This window comes from Centrocercus urophasianus, unplaced genomic scaffold, assembly GCF_019232065.1.
Source record: "Centrocercus urophasianus isolate 14NV4802_14NV808 unplaced genomic scaffold, USGS_Curo_1.0 seq_17, whole genome shotgun sequence".
Classification (NCBI taxonomy): Eukaryota; Metazoa; Chordata; class Aves; order Galliformes; family Phasianidae; genus Centrocercus; species Centrocercus urophasianus.
Genome location: NW_024884722.1, coordinates 13,322,583 through 13,341,508, shown reverse-complemented (window position 1 = coordinate 13,341,508; position 18,926 = coordinate 13,322,583). Strand labels below are relative to the sequence as shown.

General features: G+C 50.6%; 1 protein-coding gene across 5 annotated transcripts in view; it reads left to right on the top strand.

The window, feature by feature from the left end:
- The window catches only part of LOC122160263 (dynamin binding protein), a 29,098-nt gene that overhangs the window by 5,903 nt on the left and 4,269 nt on the right, over positions 1 to 18,926 (top strand). For 2 of the 5 annotated variants that reach the window (XM_042818645.1, XM_042818644.1), the window contains exons 2-10: positions 906 to 1,084; positions 3,404 to 3,526; positions 4,083 to 5,981; positions 8,808 to 9,071; positions 15,291 to 15,478; positions 16,089 to 16,188; positions 16,898 to 17,045; positions 17,512 to 17,529; positions 18,120 to 18,319. In XM_042818645.1, the coding sequence (XP_042674579.1) occupies positions 940 to 1,084; positions 3,404 to 3,526; positions 4,083 to 5,981; positions 8,808 to 9,071; positions 15,291 to 15,478; positions 16,089 to 16,188; positions 16,898 to 17,045; positions 17,512 to 17,529; positions 18,120 to 18,319 (3,085 nt within the window). In that variant the 5' untranslated portion in view covers positions 906 to 939. The remainder of the gene's footprint in view (positions 1 to 905; positions 1,085 to 3,403; positions 3,527 to 4,082; positions 5,982 to 8,807; positions 9,072 to 15,290; positions 15,479 to 16,088; positions 16,189 to 16,897; positions 17,046 to 17,511; positions 17,530 to 18,119; positions 18,320 to 18,926) is intronic. The other 3 variants (XM_042818649.1, XM_042818647.1, XM_042818646.1) reach the window with 2 other exon arrangements.

Here is an 18,926-nt window from a genome sequence, read left to right as displayed (position 1 = left end):
ATGTGGGCATGGCTGGTGCGGGAGGGATGTGGTTCTGCTGAGCACAGACCCTCTTTGTTCCCAGGAGGTGAGTCTGACTGGATAAACATGGCAGTTTTGTCAGCAGAAAGCGTTTCCCTGGCTGGATCCCGTGCTGGCACTTGTGGTGGAAGTTTGCCATACCTCCATAGCAGGGCTGTGTTTCTGCTCTGTGTTTGCAAGTGTTCCTGATTCACCAGGTCTCAAGTGGACCATGCAGGGCTGTACAGCCCTGTTCACGGCATGTCTTGCAGTGTTGTCACCCTGGTGTGGGAGGACAGCAGCAGGGTCTTTGTGTAGCAGCTGTTTTAAAGGAAGGGGCAGACTTTCTGGGTACAGGATATGGCCTTCAAGTCCTTTCCAAGGAGGGAATTTCACTTTGTTCCCAGGGCTTCAGAGAGAGCCTCGCATTCTTCACTAGCTCCAGGGACAAGAGCTTAGGCAAGCAATACATGGTGAGGGGTTGCATTTGCCCAGCCTGCCAGAAGGGACTGGACAAGCAGTGATGTCTGCTGCCTACCCACAGAGGCCCTAGCAGGCTCCGGGTCTGCCCTGGCGTCAGGGAAGCACGGAGCTTCCTCCTCTTCTCTCACTTCCTTCCTGACGAGAATTCAGTCCCAGATTTTCTTGCAGTTTCTCTCCCTGGTAAAGAACAAACATGTCCCAGCAGAGGTAGCTGCAGAGCCTGCACAAGGCAGGTTGGACTGCTGGAGAACCCCACTCCTGTGGCAACAAGGTCTGAAACACAGGGAGGGGTTTCGTGAGCTCAGGACAGGACCCACTCATAGTATCACTGCATCTTACAGTTGAGAAGGGCTTCCCTTTCTGAAATGTGGTAATTTCAGGTGTTTCTTGCTGCTAATGCTAATTGCTGCATTGTGTCTCAGCTGTAGGTCCCATTCTGCCTGCAGACCCCGTGCGATGGAGGCTGGCTCTGTGGTACGAGCAGTCTTTGATTTCTGTCCCAGCGTTTCTGAGGAGTTGCCCCTTTTTGTGGGAGATGTCATCGAGGTGCTGGATGTGGTGGATGAGTTCTGGCTGCTTGGCAAAAAGGAAGGCGTCACAGGTAAGAGCTGGAAGTGCCCATATCTAGGTCCATAGGCCGCATCTTCTGCTCTGAACATCTTCCCTGGCCTTCTCTCTACCAGCAGAGCATGCATTTTATTAAATCTTTCACTGGACTTCACTTGAGTCTGAGGATGCAGGTTCCCTGCTACCAGTCTCCTGTCAGCTGCACCTCACTGAGACAGCTCAGTTGTTTTTTGAGAGATCAGTGTTGTGTCACTCCTCAACACAGGAGCTTCATAACACTAGGTGCTAGCTGCATCCTCTATAGTGGGACAGCCCATTTCCTGGCTAGTTTATGTGCTGACCTGCTGTGGCACTGGAATGGAAGAGGAAACAGATGCACTCAGAATGGAAATGCGAAGTGACCTTGTCAGGTCAAGTCAGTTGGAGATTCCGTGTCCCCCCTGGAGCCCTCTGACTCAGTCTGGCTTCCTCCTTTCTACTTTAAAACGCTTTCCCAAACAAGCTGCCATCAATACCTGGGCGCCTTAAGTGTTGTGCAAGTCTGTTAAACTTTTGGGTAAGTGTGAGAAACTTCTGAAGCAGCAAAATGCTCTTAGTGAAACACTGAAAGTCTTGTCCTGTTTTAAGCAGCCGTTTCTCATCGTTATACTGATGCTGAGAAGGCACGTGAGCTTTCAGTGAGATGAAAACCAGGCCACTTCAAAGCATAAACCCCCCTCCTTCCTCAGCATGCTGTGCTTCCAGGCCTGGCCATGGAGATAGGGCTGCCTTGCAGCAGCAGTCTGGGCTCTGCTGCCAGCCGTGAGCTGTCAGGCACCTGTCTCTGGGTAAAACAAAGATGGACAGGAGCAAGGGTGGAGAGGAAGGATTTTCTCCTTTGCTCCACTTATCTTATAAATGGCATTGAATGAGTACATGCCTAATCCTGCTGCTGCTGAAGTTACTGGGTACAAATTACTTCTGCAGAAATCACCAACAGCTACTTCACCACTGTTATTTCTTCCAGTGTAACTGATGCACTCATTCTCAAGAAGGTGAAGCTATGAAGGAGCAACAAACAGATGTACATCATAGCTCAAAGATAAAGAAACACACTGAAGTCAAACTGTGTGTTTTTAGTGACCTTTAACTCAAACCCCGCTTACATTCCTGCTTTTCCTTGGAACAGCTGTTATAGTTTTCTGCCCAGTTTTCTAAGCTAAAGTTTCAGGGGATTGAAAAAGCACTTTTTGGTAGAAGCTGTGGAAGTGCTGCAGTCTACCAATAATAATACTTAATGCTCTGTGGGGAATAATTAATGTAGTTCCATTATTTCCTTCCTAACACTCTTAGGTTGTTTTCATGTACAGAGCAGGAAACTGGCATGGAAAAAAGAGGAGTTGGTTAAAACTGTAAAGGAAGCCACTGAAACTGGAAGCCTGTGGGCTTTTGTTTCCACCTCAGGTTAATGACAGCAGGTGGGAAACTGCCTAATCCCAGTTGAAAGTGCTGAGTGCCTTCAATATGATGTCGTCAAGTTTTAAAAGAGAATGCAACCATCATATTGAGTAGACATCATGAGTGAATGCTGGAAGTGCTGCTGGCCATATTCCATCATTTCTCCCAGCAATGAATTGTAAAGGATTGCAGTGACATTTGTAGTGGGCTTTGCAGCAGGCTCTGCTTCAGGCCCAGTGATGCTGGGACTGAAATCAGTAGCTAGGTAAAGTCTTCAAATGGTCAACAAGTGTTCATGGCCCTGCCTGGCTGTGGCCTGCTCAGCATAGTGGGGCATCCAGCAGTGGGTGCCATGGTGAAATAGCTGCATGAGATGTTAAAATGGGGAAGGTTCCTGCAGCCTTAGCAGTGCTGGAGCTGTGGCAGAGCCTCTGCATTACAGGTCTGGCCTTCCCAAGTTTGGTGTCCTGACTTAAGTGCTGAGGCTGTGCTGGGGCCAAGCCTTACAGAGTGAGAAGCACAAGGCGGATGTGCCCTGTCAGAAGACACTGATGTTGTGGTCTAGCACTACTGTATCCCGGTCCTTGTCATGACCATGAGTGGGGAACTGAACAGTGAAAGAGGAAGGAGTAAACCTGGTATATCTGTTCCTAGAAACTCAGTGCTGATAGTACTGGTTGCCTGGAGTGAGCCAAAGACATAAAGATTTTTGTCCTCTGTTAGCATTTAAAGCCTCAGAAATTTCTGCCTCCCAGACCTATTCCTTTTCCTCCATGCTGCTGATGTCTTTGGGTAGCTGTGGGTACAGCATTTTCCTTTAACATGAAAAGTAGATCCCAGGGTTTGGAAGGAGGGTGGAGGGAGTTGTGGTGGGCTACAGAAAGGACTCATTGCTGACAGCTGCTTCTCATTGCAGGGCAGTTTCCTAGCAGCTTTGTGGAATCAGTGGATATTCCCCTTCTGAAGCAAGGAGAGAAGCTGTTTGTTTGTACCAGTAACTTCACATCTCAAGAGCCAGGGAGCTTGTCATTGCAGAGAGGTAATCCCCATTCTCTTCCTTTGCTTTGCACCTCATAGCCTCCTCCCCTTCTTCCAGAAGCATAGGGTGAGCCTAGTTGCAGCATCTTGCCTAGAGTGCCAGGGAGAGTTTCCTGATACCCCATGGCATGTGGAGCTTTGTGTTCCTGCCACCCTTCAGTACCAATTTCTTGTATTGTTGTATTATTACCCTTGAAACTCCAAATACCAGAGTGATTATGGTAGGCCTACAGCTACCATTTAACTGCCCTCCCATCCCCAAATCTTAGACATGTGTCTGAGATGGGGTGGGTGGGAATCAATCTGTAAAGCAACTTGACTATTTAGCAACTAGAAAGTCAGGGAGCTAAAACCGTGAATCTTAGTTATCTGCATGCATGAGACTGGTGATGCTTCATGCCTCACCTCCAGTCTGCTCTTGTGCACCCCCAGAACACTGCACTTTGTGTGGAGTGCCGGGCCTTAGCCACAGCCAATAAGGCCACAGGAAGGCAGGAACAAGAGGTGAGAAGCAGTCAGGAGGGCAGTTTTGAACTGGTGTGTCTCATTCTCTGCAGGAGACCTGGTGATCTTGGGTGGTTCTCTGGCCTCCAGCTGGCTTCAGGGCCGAAGCAGCTGGGGTTCCAAGGGCTTTTTCCCTTCATCATGTGTGCGGGAGTTGTGCCTTTCAGTTCGGAGCCGTCAGTTGTCCCACAGCTCTCTACTGGAGATGCCTGCTTACTCACTGGGCCAAGCCCGGGCCTTGATGGGCCTTTCTGCTCAGCTGGAGGAGGAGCTGGACTTCAGAGAAGGGGATGTGATCAACATCATTGGCATACCAGAGCCTGGTTGGTTTGAGGGGGAGCTCCGAGGCCACAGAGGCATTTTCCCAGAAGGTTTTGTGGAGCTGCTTACTCCTCTGAAAGCAGCAGGAACCTCAGAGGATCAAGAGCCTGCAAGAACTTGTGACACCAATGGGACAGTGCCCACCAAGCAGGAGGAAGATGGCAGAGAGGATGAAAGGCAGGAGCCAGGGAGCACCTATGGTGTTGCCTTGTACCGGTTCCAAGCCTTGGAGTCTGAGGAACTGGATTTTGAAGTGGGTGACAGGATTCGGATTGTGGGCATTCTGGAGGATGGCTGGCTAGAGGGGGAGCTGAGAGGGAAACGTGGTATCTTCCCACACAGATTTGTGAGACTAGAGGCCTCTGACCCTTGCAAGGAAAAGGTGGGTGCTGGTGATTCCCACACTGGAGGCAGCTGTGAAGTGACTGTCCATCAAGACTTGGAGAGCACCTGCTCCAGAGTTCTCCCTTTGCCAGACAAAGACAGCTGGGACAAGGAGGATGGCTTGGTTGCACAACCTGAGCCTGACGCTGTTGTGTCTCACATAGCAGGTAGATCTGAGGCTCCTTTGGGCACTGATTTAAGGCAGCATGAGGCTTTTCCTGACACAGGAATCCAGGAACTACATCCCAAAACTACAGCAGATTCCCTCCCCTTTGAATGCACAAAGACGGTCAACGGCCTTCTCCCCTCTACTCAGCTGCCTCCACAACAGAGCAGCGAGCTTGGCCAAGCAGGTGTAATGGAGCCTCCAGCCCTGCCTGAGCATGATGGAAGCAGTCCCACCGTGCCCCCACAGGCTCCCTGCTTCTCACCAGGCATTTGTGGAAGCCAGGCCATTTCTCCTCCCAGCAGCTGGGCAGCATCAGAGCCCCAGGAGAACCAGAGCAGCATTCAGGACCTGGATGGTTTGGTGGACAACCAGCAAAAGTCCAAACCTTGTTCTTCCAGCTGGGGAGGTGTCCACACAGGACTGGACACATGGGCTGGGAGCTGGGGGGAATCCTCCTCACTGGCAACACAGGGGCACAGTGGCACAGACCTTGACTCCAAACTGACAGAGCAACTGGTGCAGTTTGAGAAGAGTCTTTCAAGTACCAGTGCTGAGCAGGACAAGGTCTCCCGTCACTTCTCTATTTTGGACTATAGCTCTGAGAAGGACATTGTTCGTGGGTCTCCTCAGTGTGTCCCCCATGCCAAGCTGCCAGAAAGGAGGAAGGCCCTGAGACCACCTCCTCCTCGGCCCAGCACCCTTGCAACAACTCCTGTGCCAAAAGGCCGGTCTCTGTCATTCTCAGTGAAGCCCTCCCGGCCCGCTCCCCGGCCTCCATCAAGCACTCAGAGGAGGAGCATGGTCCCTCCACAGCTGCAGCCCAATGTAGCAGAGCAGCATACGGAGGAAAACCATGAGGATGCAACACGGACAGGATCAACTTCCCCCTGCTCTATCCTGCTGATGAGGATTGGAGAGGTGGAGCGAGATCTGGAGGCTTACAGGAAGACCCGCACTGAGCTCAGCTTGCTGCTGGAGGATCAGCAGGATGAGCTGGTGAGAGCAGAGACCCTGGAGAACCTTGATTTCTGTGACTCCAACATTGAGAGCCTCAGTGTGGAGCTGCAGGAGCTGAGAGGTGAGTACAGCAGCATGGAATAGAGGATCTTTGGGACAGCTGTCCCCTCCAGGTACAGGCACCACTTGAACCAGTCTTCTTTAATTGTTGATTTGGGGCATTTTTGTAAATGCTGTGGTGCTGCAAATCATGATGAATTGGCTTTATTCTGGGAGGAGAGACTTGTCTGGTTTATATGGGCACATTCGGGCTTTGAAAAGCTGTATAATATTGAGATCAGTGCTGTTAACTACGTTATACTTGGTAATACAATAGACAAAGTGGAAGCAGGACCACATACATCTCCCACAGCCCCTTTTCCCAAGCTTCTCCAAGGAGTTCTTACAGTGCACTTCTGTTCCTAAAACCCACGATGTGCAGGAAATGTGGGCACTGCATGCGGGAGGTGGAGTGAAATGCCAGCTCCTGCCTTGGAATTACTCACTCTGACTTCATTGCCTCCAGCCTCCCACCACTTAATCAGTACTGTGGAGTCCAGGCGCTCTAATTCAGGATCATGTCTGATGCAGAGCACGTGGGAATGAAGGATGATATCAGCGCACAGGGTGACCCGCAGCCTCCACATCAGTGGAGTGCAAGAGGGATGCTTAGAAGATACAAGGTTTGAATCTAGGAAAAGGCAAATCTAGGATGTATCTCTGGGAAATTTTCTGGTGGGACAGATCTTTCTGGGAAACGTCTCCTCTGTCCCATTGCTTCCTGACAGAGGGAAGTCCTGCTGAACCCATGCTCTGTTGGTTATTTGAACTGAAAGTTTTAGGCAGGAACTAACATGCTGGCAGGGACATTGTGCCCATTGAGATAGCTCCACGGTAGTCCCAGAGGATTTTTCACCCCTTCAAGAGACCTGAGGGTTTGAAAGTAGCTTCTCTGCTCCTATAGTAAATAAGTGCCCTACCTAAGGGCACAAAGTAGGGCTGGAGTAACCTTAAGAGACCCAACTTCTCTATGCATCAAAGGAAAAGCAGAAAGTATGTGTTCTTCTGAAACATGTTTAAAATCTGCAGGTTCCTTCTTAGGCATGTCATGCACGTACACTGAAGGTTGTGCTAAAGACCAGACCAGCACAGGATTAGTGCTCATCCTCCAACACTTGGAGCAAGAGGGTCTGATGGGTTTATTTTTGCCTTCTCCCAGCTGGGAGTATGGAATATGAGTTGTGCATTAACTAACAGTGCTGCAGGAAGCTGAGATGTGGGTGATATCCGTGGACTCTCCTTTCTGTCCAGGGCATGATGTGGTCACCTCTTGCTTTTTCAGTTCTGTGATATGGAAAATGGTATAATGCTGAATCCTGTAGTACGAGGAGTTACCGGAGGGCTGGAAGCTCCTGTTGTGTGTTGGAGATAACTCAGACTGTCCCTGCAGGCTTGTTCTTTGGCTCTGCCCCAGTGCTGCTTGCCTCCTGCTCTTCCCAGGGACTGCGGGTGAGGACTGGAAGAAGGATAGCTCAGCACCAGGTTAGAAACGAAGCCTGAGGGCTTCAGTTTCTCTCAGGAGGCGTGGAGCAGAGCCCAACCTCAGCCAGGCTATGGTGTTCAAGCTGCAGGCTGCCTGCTGGAACTGGCAGGAATGTGGAGGCAAGAGAAAGAGATCCAGTACCCGCTATCTGCTCTGTGGCTCCCCGCAGTCTCACACACACCTTTCCCTTCCCTGGGGATGTTGGTCTTAGAGCACAGCCTCCTCATGCCCCATTGCTCTACTTTTTCTCTGCCTCTGAGCGGCCCATGGGGAGGCTGCGGGCTCTGCCAAAGCAGTGGAGCCGGTTTGGGCAGTGGAAGCCTGCTCCTAACTGGTTAATGATTAGCTTGGGCAGCAGGTGGAGGAGGCTGGGGCTGGCGGCGATTGGGCACGAGCCTCTTCCTACCTTTGCTGGCTGGTTTCAGGAAGCGCTGCTTGCATTGCGTTGCACCTGGGAAGGAAGCGCCAGAGCAGAGCGAGAAGAGGCATTAGCCCCAGTGTGGGCTTGGGAGCAGGAGCGAAGGGAGCTGCGTCCCAGCAGGACGATGTGCTCTTATCCTGGGACAGAATATGGCACGGAAAACCCAAGGCGGAAGTCACGGCTCCTCAGCTGGGAGTATGAAGATTGTGCTGTGAGGAGAGGGGACGTCGTGGGCCTGCACAGTGAGAGTCGCTGCAATGAGAGACCCAGGGCACAGAGGGGAACAGACAGAGGCTGGAACAGTGACAGGAGAGGGGAGGGCGTCTCTGTGGATGGATGGAGCATGAACGGAGACTGTGAAGGCTTTTGGAAGGCAGATAACCAGTACATGGACAACAGGAGAGCAGACAGCGTTTGGAAAGGCAAAAGCCCATTTACAGAGGACAGAAACTGTGGGGTGAATGAGAGAGAGGCTGTTCAATACAGAGGCTGCAATCCTGAGGTGGGAGAAAAGCAGTACAGAGGGGACAGAGGACCTGAGGAGGGCAGGGAGGGGGGAAGGCGGTGCAGAGAGGGCAGAGGCCCTGGAGAGTACAGGGAAGACAGAAGGTGGCATAAGGACAGAGGTCCTAGGGACTATAATGGGAATGGAAGATACTGTGGGGAAAGGGAAAGGCAGTGTAGGCAGGAGAGGAGATATGGGCAAGGGGGGAGGCAGTGCGGAGAAGATGGAGGTTATGAAATAAGTAGGGAAAGGAAAAAGTGGCATAGAGAGGTTGGAGGCTCTGAGGAATGTAGAGAGCAGGAAAGGCAGAATGTAAACATCAGGGATCTGAAGGATCGTGGAGATTCTGATCAGCACAAGCAGCTGAAAGGTCGTGCCATGGACTACAGTGTTACGTCTGGAGGTCATGGAGCTCACTTGTTGACATCTTGGTCCTTAGGAGACAGCAGCACCAACCTGGGGTCAGACCCCTACTGCAGACAGTCAAGGGTACAGGACATGGGCTGCAATGGCTGTGGGGAACAAGGAGCAGAGCACTCAAGGGTCCGCACGGGCCGACCAGACTGGAGCCACGTCTGGGAGCAGGAGGCCAAGGAAGAAAGCAGAACAAGCTCTTCACTGCAGAGAAACAGTTTGTACAGGAGAACGGCTCCCAGCACCCTGCGGCGCTCAGAATTTGTACAGACCAGGAAGGAGAAGCAAGGTATGCAGAGAAATGCTTGGGAGGTGTCGCTGCGGTGGCTTGGGCATTCCTTAACCCTGCCCTAGTGCTGAGGCAGCAGGGTCCCCCAGGAAAGCCTGGGAACGCACACAACTTTGTGGGGTTAGGCCTTTCTTTGCAAGGTGGTGGGGTCTGTGTGGAATGAGTGAAGTAGCCCCTTTGTGTTGGGCAGACGTGTGTCTGAAGACCTGTTTGCAGCTGTACCCTTTCTGCCAGCATCTGTCTGAGGCATCCATGCATGTGCTGCCCTTGGAGGAGGTTAGAGTGCAGAGTACAGTGTGGCAGTGCAGCAGCCGCCCGGGCAGCAGGGCTGCAGGCTGTGGCTGGCTATCAGCTTACAGTGAAATTTGTTCTCTCGAGGTATTTGATTCAGCAAGCTCCAGAGGCTGCACTGTGTTGGTAGGTGGGACTTTGCTCAGTATCGTCCCCAGGGCAAGGGAGTGGTTTTGTGGTGCCAGGATGTCCAAAGGGCAGAGGGGAAGCTAGGAGAAGGTGGGAGCAGAGCTCGGGGAGGCTCAGAATGGGGCAGGGGCTGCCTGCAGGAGCTGCATCTGGAAACAACTCCCAGCTGGGCCTGGGGAACTCTGCAGTGCAGCACAGTGAGAGAGAGCTCTTTGATTAAAGCATCTCTGAGATAAGATTCGCATGTGTCTGCCCACTGCTCCAAGGAGAGACCCCTCCAGTCCTGGTGGTGCTGTATGCTCATCCTCACTCTAGAATGTTTTGCTTGCTGATGTATTGCCTTTCAGCTTTCAATGCCCAACCTTTATCTGCTAAATTGGAGCTTTTTGGTTGATGGTATTTTTCTCTGCGTTAAACTTGTTGGTTTGAGTAAAATACCTTGGCTTTGTCAGTGATTAGTGTGCAGCATCCTACATCATCATACAAAATCAATGTTTGGCTCTCTACAGAACAGCAGTGTTTTTTCTGTTTACTTTGAAAATATATATGGGACCAACTCTAAATACAGTCCCTGGAGAATCTCACTGGAAGTGCCCTCTTTTTTAGATGTTGTTCACGTGCAAGTTTCAGATGCTAATTTGCAGGGTCTTACTTCTGCTTTTCAAATGGGAAGAGACATTTACCATATAATTCTGCCTTTTTCATCAAACTTATCAAGAATTCTACTCTCTCCCCTTAGTAGTGGAACTAGATCATTGAAAGGCTTTCTCTTGTCTGGAGTGGAAATAAAATTGGATTATAAAGTCACATTTTTTTCCCCTATTTGAAACTAAAACTTGAATTCTTATTTCTGCTGTGAATCTTTTTGATATCTTCCTTTTCATTTTCATTTTTTAACAGTTCCTGGTGTTTACTGTCTATTGTCTGTTTTTGTATATTCATTCATGTATCTGTTTACATTTCCTGCTCTTGCTGAAGCATAGACCCATCGTTATTGTTCTCTTCCTTGATTGTGTAACAGTGTTTGGATTATCTGCTTAAAATATCCTTTTAAAGGCCTTTCACTTTCCATTCTTTTTTTTTCTGTTGGTATTTTTGCTCACAGTCATTTTTATTAATGCTCTGTTCACCGTTGGAGTGAATAGTAGAGGAGAGGATACAGACAGGAGGCATGTGCATCCCATCTGCCTTAAGGGGAGCTGGGAGGGGGCTCTCCCAGCAAGGCCATGCAAATCCCTCCCAGGGCTCCTCGCCTGTCTGCCAGTGAGCATCTCATGAGCCCTCTTCTCCATCAAGGCTCAGGCATGTGTTTTGCTGCAGTTCCACCTTCACCAGAGGGCCTCAGAGGGAACCAGTGGGTTTCAGGTGAGGCAACTTTGTGTTGAGTCCTGGTAGCCCTGGAGAAGTGCCCCAGTCTGTTCCTCTTCAGCTCATCCTTAGGGTTTGGATTTCTGTCACTGCTCCCAGGGAGAAGTGAAATACTCAGTATATTTAGTCTCTTGCTTTCAGAGCAGTGGATATATTCTGTTATGGGCTCACTATCTAAATTCAGAGTGAATTTTTACCCCAGCCAGTTCCTGCTCCTGGCAGGGAGCTTAGCCTTTCCCTCAGATTAATTATTCCCCGCCCTAGTTTCATCCCTTCTCCTCTTGCTAGGCAGTAACCCCTCCCCTCCCAGCATCCACATACTTCAAATATTTGCAGCTGGTTTGTTTTGTCCTTAGTCACTGCTTGGCTGTGCTGAGCTGTGAGCCCTAGGCTGGGCCTTTCTTGCAGGCACAAAATCAGAGGCTCGTGCTGAGTGAGGCTGCACAGGGCTTGTCCTCAGCAAGCCCTCCTTGAGCTTGGCCTGGGAGCTGGCCCTTCTTTGTTGTTTTCTGAGTCACCTTCCCTCTGAAGGAGTCAGGGGCAGAGCCAGCTCCAGTTGCAGCAGCTGATGGACAGCACAGCCCTCCATGGACTGGGTTAGCAGTGGGAGCACGGTGTGACAAGGGATGCTGGCAGGTGAGCCCCGATGAGAAGCGCGTGATGGATGTGAATCCTGTTGGGTCTGGTGCACATGGATCAGCTCCCAGAGTGAAGCAGGATAAAAAGCTCTAGCTGTATGTGCACTCACAGCTTGAGTTGCAAGTACTGGCTGTTTTTGTTGATTGGAAGATTGTTGGTTGAGCTTCTGAGCTGAGCAGTGCGATTGCAGTATTAAAATCATGGTCTCCATGGGCAGGGTGAGGTGGGAGTTTGCTCCACCTCAGCACCTCGCAGCCTGCTCTCCAGCATTGGTGTTGGGCCTCCCATGTGTCAGCAACAACAGCTCTGGTGGGAGACCAGCATAGCATGTCAAAGCAGTGCAGAATTAATGTGTCACAAAAGCACCAAAGGGAATAGAAAAAAAAGTTTTTAGAGATTTAAATGTAGGAAGCTCCTGCAGGAGCTTCAAATGAGCAGAACTTCAGTCTCTTAAGAATTGTGGTTGAGAACAGTGTATTTGGAAGAGTATTTCTGAATGCTCTTTCGGCATCTGTGTCATGGGTAAACATGAATTGGTCACTGGATTGGAATTTGGTGGCTTCATTAGAAATACCAGTTGCATTCCTGCAAACTAACGGGGACCGGTCCAGCTGTGGTGTGAGGGCAGGGAGGTAATGTCCAAACTGAGCATCTGTGGGGTGAAATGGGGATCTGTTTAAAAACCATTTATTAGGTGAGCAAAAACCACAGTTGTGAAAGAATGTGAGTTTAGTTAAATGCTGAATGAGATTCATTTATGGAGTGCTGCAATTAGACATACAGAAATGTGGAACAAGCAGGAAAAAAAGAACTGGGTGGTAGTCAACAGAAATGCTCTGAAATACGAAAGGGAGAGTTTTTAAATGTCAGGAACAGGTTGTAAGAAGTATAGATGAGCTGGAAGTGCAAAGTATTAAAAACAAATTCTGTGTTTTGGGTCTTTGACCTCTGAGTGTTTAAATAAGTGGGACAGCGTTCTGAGTTTGTGACTGGAGAAGGTTGTTGGACTGGTGATCAACAGCAAGGGTTATCGGAGAGCTGGCTGCAGCATCACTGTGTTTTTCAATGTCTTGAAATATTCAGAGCAAGAAAGCCAGAGGGGAATTAATTTGAGTGTTCAGAAATTACAGGCAAAATAATGGAAACACTGACAGTGTAAGTGGGTGGATCTGGCAGACAGCTTTGCCAGATCAGGCAGGCCTCTTTGATGGCCATTATGTGCTAAAAACTTGGGCAGGGAAGGTTTTCCCTTCCCTCTCCCAGAGGGGATTTGAGACTTGCACAGGAAAGCTGTCAGAGCTGGAAGTCTCGAGCATCAGGCACTTGCCCCGGGGTGCTCTTGGACTTACCCAGGGTTTGCTGGACGGAGCATGTGGAGCAGCTGCAGGACCAGGGATCCCCAGTCCCTCTCTCTGAGCTGGAATTGGAGCAGGGCGTGAGTGCAAAGGGGGATTTCCCTGGTTGGGGCAGGGCTGAGTACTGTGTGCTGTGCCTGGTGCCCAGCCCCACAGAGCCAAAGCTGAGCTGGGCAGCACTGAGCTGCTGGGGATGCCAACAATGAGGATCCGGGGACCTGCTTGGGATCAGTAGGGGCTTCTCTGCAGTCACATTCTCCTGCAGCCACCAGATGGCTGTGGCTGAGTGCACAGCAGGATTGTTCGGCAGTCGGTGAAGTCTGGGACGTCTTGCACGAAGTTTCATCTGGGTCGTTGTCATTTTGCATGTGGATAAATGCACAGTTCAGATATTTGGCTGTGGTAAATTTAATCTTTCCCATTTAATCTTGAAGCAAATTTAATGTTTCCCAGGAGCAGGATTTGATCGTTGTGGCTGCCTTCACTCTGCAGCTCCCTGATTTGTTTGTCTGCTGCACAGGCTGTTGTTGAATACAGTCCTTTTCACAACTTCCTGGGCAACCCTTTGTGCTTTGTCAGCTCGGTCAGGGCAGTATCAGCTCACACCCCACCTGCCCTTGATTTCGCTCATGGTTTTACATTCAAATTACCACCTTCCTGCTTCTGCCATGTTGCTCTTCCACTTGAATATGCTTTCCTGACAAACAAATGCCCTGACAAGCTTCTTGAACTATCAAACATCTAAGTATGTTAGATGTTTCTGTTTCTGTTTTCTGTTTCACTGTTCTTTGGGAGCTGCTAGCTGCAGACCGCATTATCTGAGCATTTCTTTGTCCCTTCTGTTCCTTTTTTTTCCATCTTCTGTCCTATTCCATCTGCAGGCACCGTGTCTGGGGCAGCACATCCCTGTTGTGTTTGTAGAGGACCCTGCAGACAGGGCCTGGTCTGTAACTGGGGCTTTGCAAATGCTGTGCAAATGCAAGCAGTAAATGTAAAATCCAGCAAAAATATTTGTACAAATATCAGAGCTGGGGGGTGTGCTCGCGACTGATGAAATCCCTGTGACACAGAGCAGCTGGGGACGTGTGGGAGTTGATGGGCGTTTGCCACGTCGGCCACTGGCCTAAAATCACAGGATGGGTGTGCTGCAAGCAGGTACCAGCTGTGCAAAACAGCAGTGCAAGGCAGGAGAGCTGAGTTCATGGGCTAGAGCCTGCCTGGGACAGCTGTGTGGCTGAACATGGAGGCTGTGTGGCTCAACATGGGGAACCGGTGCTGTGTTTCGGGCCAGAGGGCACATGCTTTCAGCAGCAGGCAGGTGGAGCAGAAAGTTGCTGGGGGCCGGGAATCTGGCGGGGATAAAATGTCTCTGAACCTGAATGAAAACAAGAGGGGGCTGGGCTGGGCTGGCCGAGGAGCTGCAGGTGGGACAGAAAACCAGGAGGAAAGCCAGCAGCCCGGCTCTGGGACAGAGAGGATGGGGGTGTAGAGCTGCCAGCGTGCCTCAAGCCTGTGGCAGGGCTCCCTGCACTTTGCACTGCAGTGCCCACAGTGTTTTGCCAGAGGCTGTTGCAAGGGCACGGTGGCCCCAGCCTGGGGCTGTCCCTGAGCTGTGCTGGGGAAACAGGGTTCTCCCAAGCCTGCTAACACTGCTGTCAGTGGGGGATTCATGCAGCCCCCCCCCATGCCTCTGCCCCTGTGTGTGCCCGCACTGCCTGCCCACTGCCCACGGCCTCGCCAGGGCTCAGGTCCTGTGCCAGATACTGGTCCTGATCGCTTCCACTCCACTTTGGGCCTCATGGCTACCAGTGATGGCTTCCCGAGCGCCACACAGCCCTTCTGGTCACACTCCAGCTCCAGGCTTTGCTGCTTGCAGCCCCATTGTGGGTGCCTGGAGGCCTTTTCAGCTATTCAGATGGAAATGCCCCGGAGCTAGAGAATGGAGACCCTGTTCCCAGCCCCAAGGGAGGGGACAGCAGCCATAGCCTGGCCCCAGCCACGATGCAGGTGGGAAGCTCCTCTGCTAGGGGTGGGAGGGCAGCGGGTTAGGGGATGGGTAGGAGCAGTGAGCATTAGGGTGTTGGGACCTGGCGGAACTCAGAACCTGCAGCAGGTTTTTGTGGCTGTTGGGAGCAGCAGGAAAGTGGCTGGGCAGTATTTGGATTACCACAATGAGCAGGAAGCGGCTCTGGCTCCTGGAGCTCTGAGGCTTGGGGCAGAGAAGACCTGACTGCAAGCTGTCCTTGTCCTGCAGCACTCAGTACTGTGAGGCCCCAGTGCTGATAATTAAGGTAGGTTGTGGGATTGGCCTGCTGGCTCCGCTCTCTGACCATCATGTTTGATCATCTCAGAGGTGCTACATGTCTCCTGTCCTTGCCATGCAAGAGTTGGGCCAGATGTTACTGGAGAATACTGATCTTGCTTGTCTGTCTTGCAGAGATGACCCTCCTGTCCTCTCAGACACCACCCCTGGAGACATCCTCATCTGTCACTGAGAGCCCAGAGCACAGGATGCTGGAGAAGAGGTCCAAGGTTATTGAGGAACTGCTCCAGACAGAGAGGGACTACATCCGAGACCTGGAGATGTGTGTAGAAAGGATTATGGTGCCCCTTCAGCAGGCACAGGTAAGAGTATGGGGGAAGGCTATGAGGTGGTGGTGGTGGGGTGGAGTAAAGATACAGTCTGCTGAAGTTCTTAAAGACCTCAGGGGGCATTCAGCTACTCTACGAGCAGCACGGTGTATTTCAGTGTTTCTTGCAGTCATAGAAATAACCCATCAATTTTGGGATTCTGCTGAGTTCTCACTGTTGCTGAGAGCAAGAAACGTAGCAGCAAATGTCACAGATTCATTTCCTAGGGTGGGGACTGTTGTTCCTATTTGTTTGGTTTGTGGATTATCTTCACTGTCTGGAAAAAGAAGATACAGGATCTTGGCGTGGTATTGGATTTGATGGGAAGAAAGGGAGTGTCAGATGATCTGACACTCCCTTGGATGAAATTGCTGGGAAAGTAGAGGACACTGCATTTAGTAGGACGCATAAGGAGTAAGAGTTTCAGTGTGCTGCAGAATGAGGGAGAGAGTGCAGAAGTCACTGTGCTGGGAGCATTTTGTGGTGAGTGTCTGCTGGGGAGCTAAGGGCTGATTGAAGGTTGCAGGAGAGCAAGGGAGAGATACTACTGTGTCTGGCTGGGACATGCTCTCCCATCCGAGACTTCTCTCTTCTTTTTCTCCAGGTTCTGAATGTAGACTTTGAGGGTCTTTTTGGAAACATCCAAGTGGTAATTAGCTTCTCTAAGCAGCTGCTGTCGACCTTGGAGGCTTCAGATTCCATCGGTATGAACTCTTCTGTTGCCTTTACTCAGAGTCTGGAATGAGATTTGCTAGTGGGGTGGCAGAACAGGGCAATTTAAGTGATAGATGAGAGAGTTTCCTCCCCCTTGGTCCCTGTCAGTGCTCATCAGCCCAGCAGCAAAGCTGTGTCACTGTGCTGAGAAACACATGTTGTCTATAAACTTCCCTGGCTCCTTCCTTAAAGCGAACCCCCCTCCTCACACCTGCGCTGCCAGCTTTCACTGCTCAGCTCCAGTGCAGCTTGTGCCTTTGCTGTCCCCATGGTTTTCACAGTCACTGACCAGTCATCTCCTGGAAAACTGGAACAGTTGAGGTGTCTCTGCTGGTCACTTCTGGAGCTCCTATGGGGCTCTTCAACTAAATTAAATTATTCCCTCGAAGTTTGAGCAAACATGTCCTGGTGAGTTATCATAACAGGCTTCAGCCTCAGCAGACCTTTCACGCACCATTCCCATTTCTGTCCTCTCCTGCCCCCTCTACTCAGCCTGCAGTGACAGGGAAGCATGAAGGGTGTGTGGGCATGCACAGCATGGCAGGGAGGCACCTACCCTGAGTGCTCTGTTAGCACTGTCCTCTCAAGCTCCGGGTGTGATAGAGAGTCATGGGGCATCTTGCCATGAATGCGTCATGACTGTTGGAAGCAACAGGAGTACTGGAAACACTGAAGTCCTACTTTTGGTGCTGTATGCAGGGCCGGTGTTCCTGGCACAGCGTGCAGAGCTGGAGAGCGTTTACAGGGTGTATTGCCAGAACCACGATGAGGCCATTGCACTGCTGGAAACATATGAGAAGGATGAGAAGATCCAGAAGCTACTCGTGGACCTGCTGGATAACCTCAGGTTGGAACCTCTGACTGTGGTGACCACCAAGCTGGGTTAGAGGTTCACTCTCCAGCACCCCCTGCTGCCCTGCAGCAGTGCTCAGACAGTTCAGTTGGTGACAGAACTGGGACTAGCTGTGTCACTGTTGGTGACAAAGCTCCAGGTTCAAATGAAAAGGGCTTTTGTTTCAATGATAGCCTGCTGCCCCTACAAGCTGGGCCTACACCTGTAGGGTCATGAAGTATGGAGAAGGTGGCGTGTCCTGGATTGAGAGTTCCTGTTTCCCAAGTCCTTTGTCACTATGACCAGCAAAGGAACGAGACACTTTGCCTGGCTCAGCGATTGCCATGGCTCTGGGCATGACAGGGCTGCCATGATAGTTTCACTGCAGGAGGGGGCAAGAGTGCTGGCTGTGGGAATGCACGCCTACCACACTATTAACCTGTTGCTTTTCTTTGCTTTTTGGCACTCTGTGGGCCGTCAGGAGCCTGTACAGTGAGTGGTAAGTTCTTCCTTCTTGTTAGTCCGTGCTTACCTGTCTTGGCCTGGCTGCTCCCTTGTGACTCACCTCATACCACCAGCTTGGTGCATGTCTGAGTGCCCCACCAGTGCTGCTTGGGCTATACAGGCAGATGGTGAGGGGGGATCTTGGGCTGAAAAGTGGTCTGGGGAGCCATCAGCCCCAGGGAGGCTGGAGAGCCTTGTGCTGGCTGCAGAGCTGAGCATGGTCAGTCTGCCCTACACTGCAGGTCAGGTCTGACAGTGAGGTAATGGGATAGTCTGAGGCAAGTGAAGCTTTGGTACCTTTTAGGCTGTGCCTATGTGGGATTTCACAGGGGGTCTGGTAACGGATAGGTTCCTGGGTGGGAAAGATAACCTGGTATAAGTAAGATCTGGAAACCTGAGGCTGATTGAGGTCACTGGGGGTGTGGGAGTGCTTTGGGTTTGGAGATGAGGGCGGCCTGACTTAGGAAGTACGGTAGATTTGGACATGCTGGTCCTCTGGATATGGTTGGGGTTGGTTCAAGGAGTCAGACTGCATGATAGAGTTGGACTGAAATCTGGTGCATCTTTTTTGTCCCAACTTCCCAGGGGCTGCACAAACTACATTAACCTGGGCTCATTCCTCATCAAGCCAGTACAAAGGGTGATGCGGTACCCCCTGCTGCTGATGGAACTGCTGAGTGCCACCCCTGAATCTCACCCTGACAAGGCACCACTCACAGCTGCTGTTCTTGCAGTCAAAGAAATTAATGTCAACATCAATGAGTACAAGCGTCGGAAGGACCTCGGTGAGGAGCTGGGGAGTGGGTGTGTTGACAGTGGAGTCTGTCAGCTGCACGAGCATGAAGAGAATCTGTCCCCAGTAAACTGATCTGAGCAACAGTGTAGTAGAACTGCATTTTAAAAGCTACACGTGAAACACAATACGTAGAGGATAATGCAGTACACATCTGACAGGAGATATTTCTTGTGATACAGTGATACGAAATGCATGCAATTGCTGGATACTGTTAGACTAGAACAAAGAAGGATAAGACAAAACAATGTCTGTTTAATGTTGAAAATTGAATTTTGAAGAATACAAGTAGGGAATCAGTCTGTCAGGGTAGTCTCTGTCTTACTGAGATACAGAGAGTGAGTTTAAAGCTGTATCTGTAGACAGGACAGAATTACAGAGCTGTTGGCTGGAAGCACCCAGGATGTAAGCTCTCCCTGTGGATTATAAGCTCTAGTTTTCCCACATCCTTTTTGAACTGGGGAACCCAGGCTAGATAGAGAATCTTAACTGCAGCTTCCCTGAGACTGAACAGAGAGAGAAAATGTCATCTTATACTACACATAATGTGAAAAATGTTAAAAGGTTGAATGTTGCATCTACAAAATGTGTGACATATC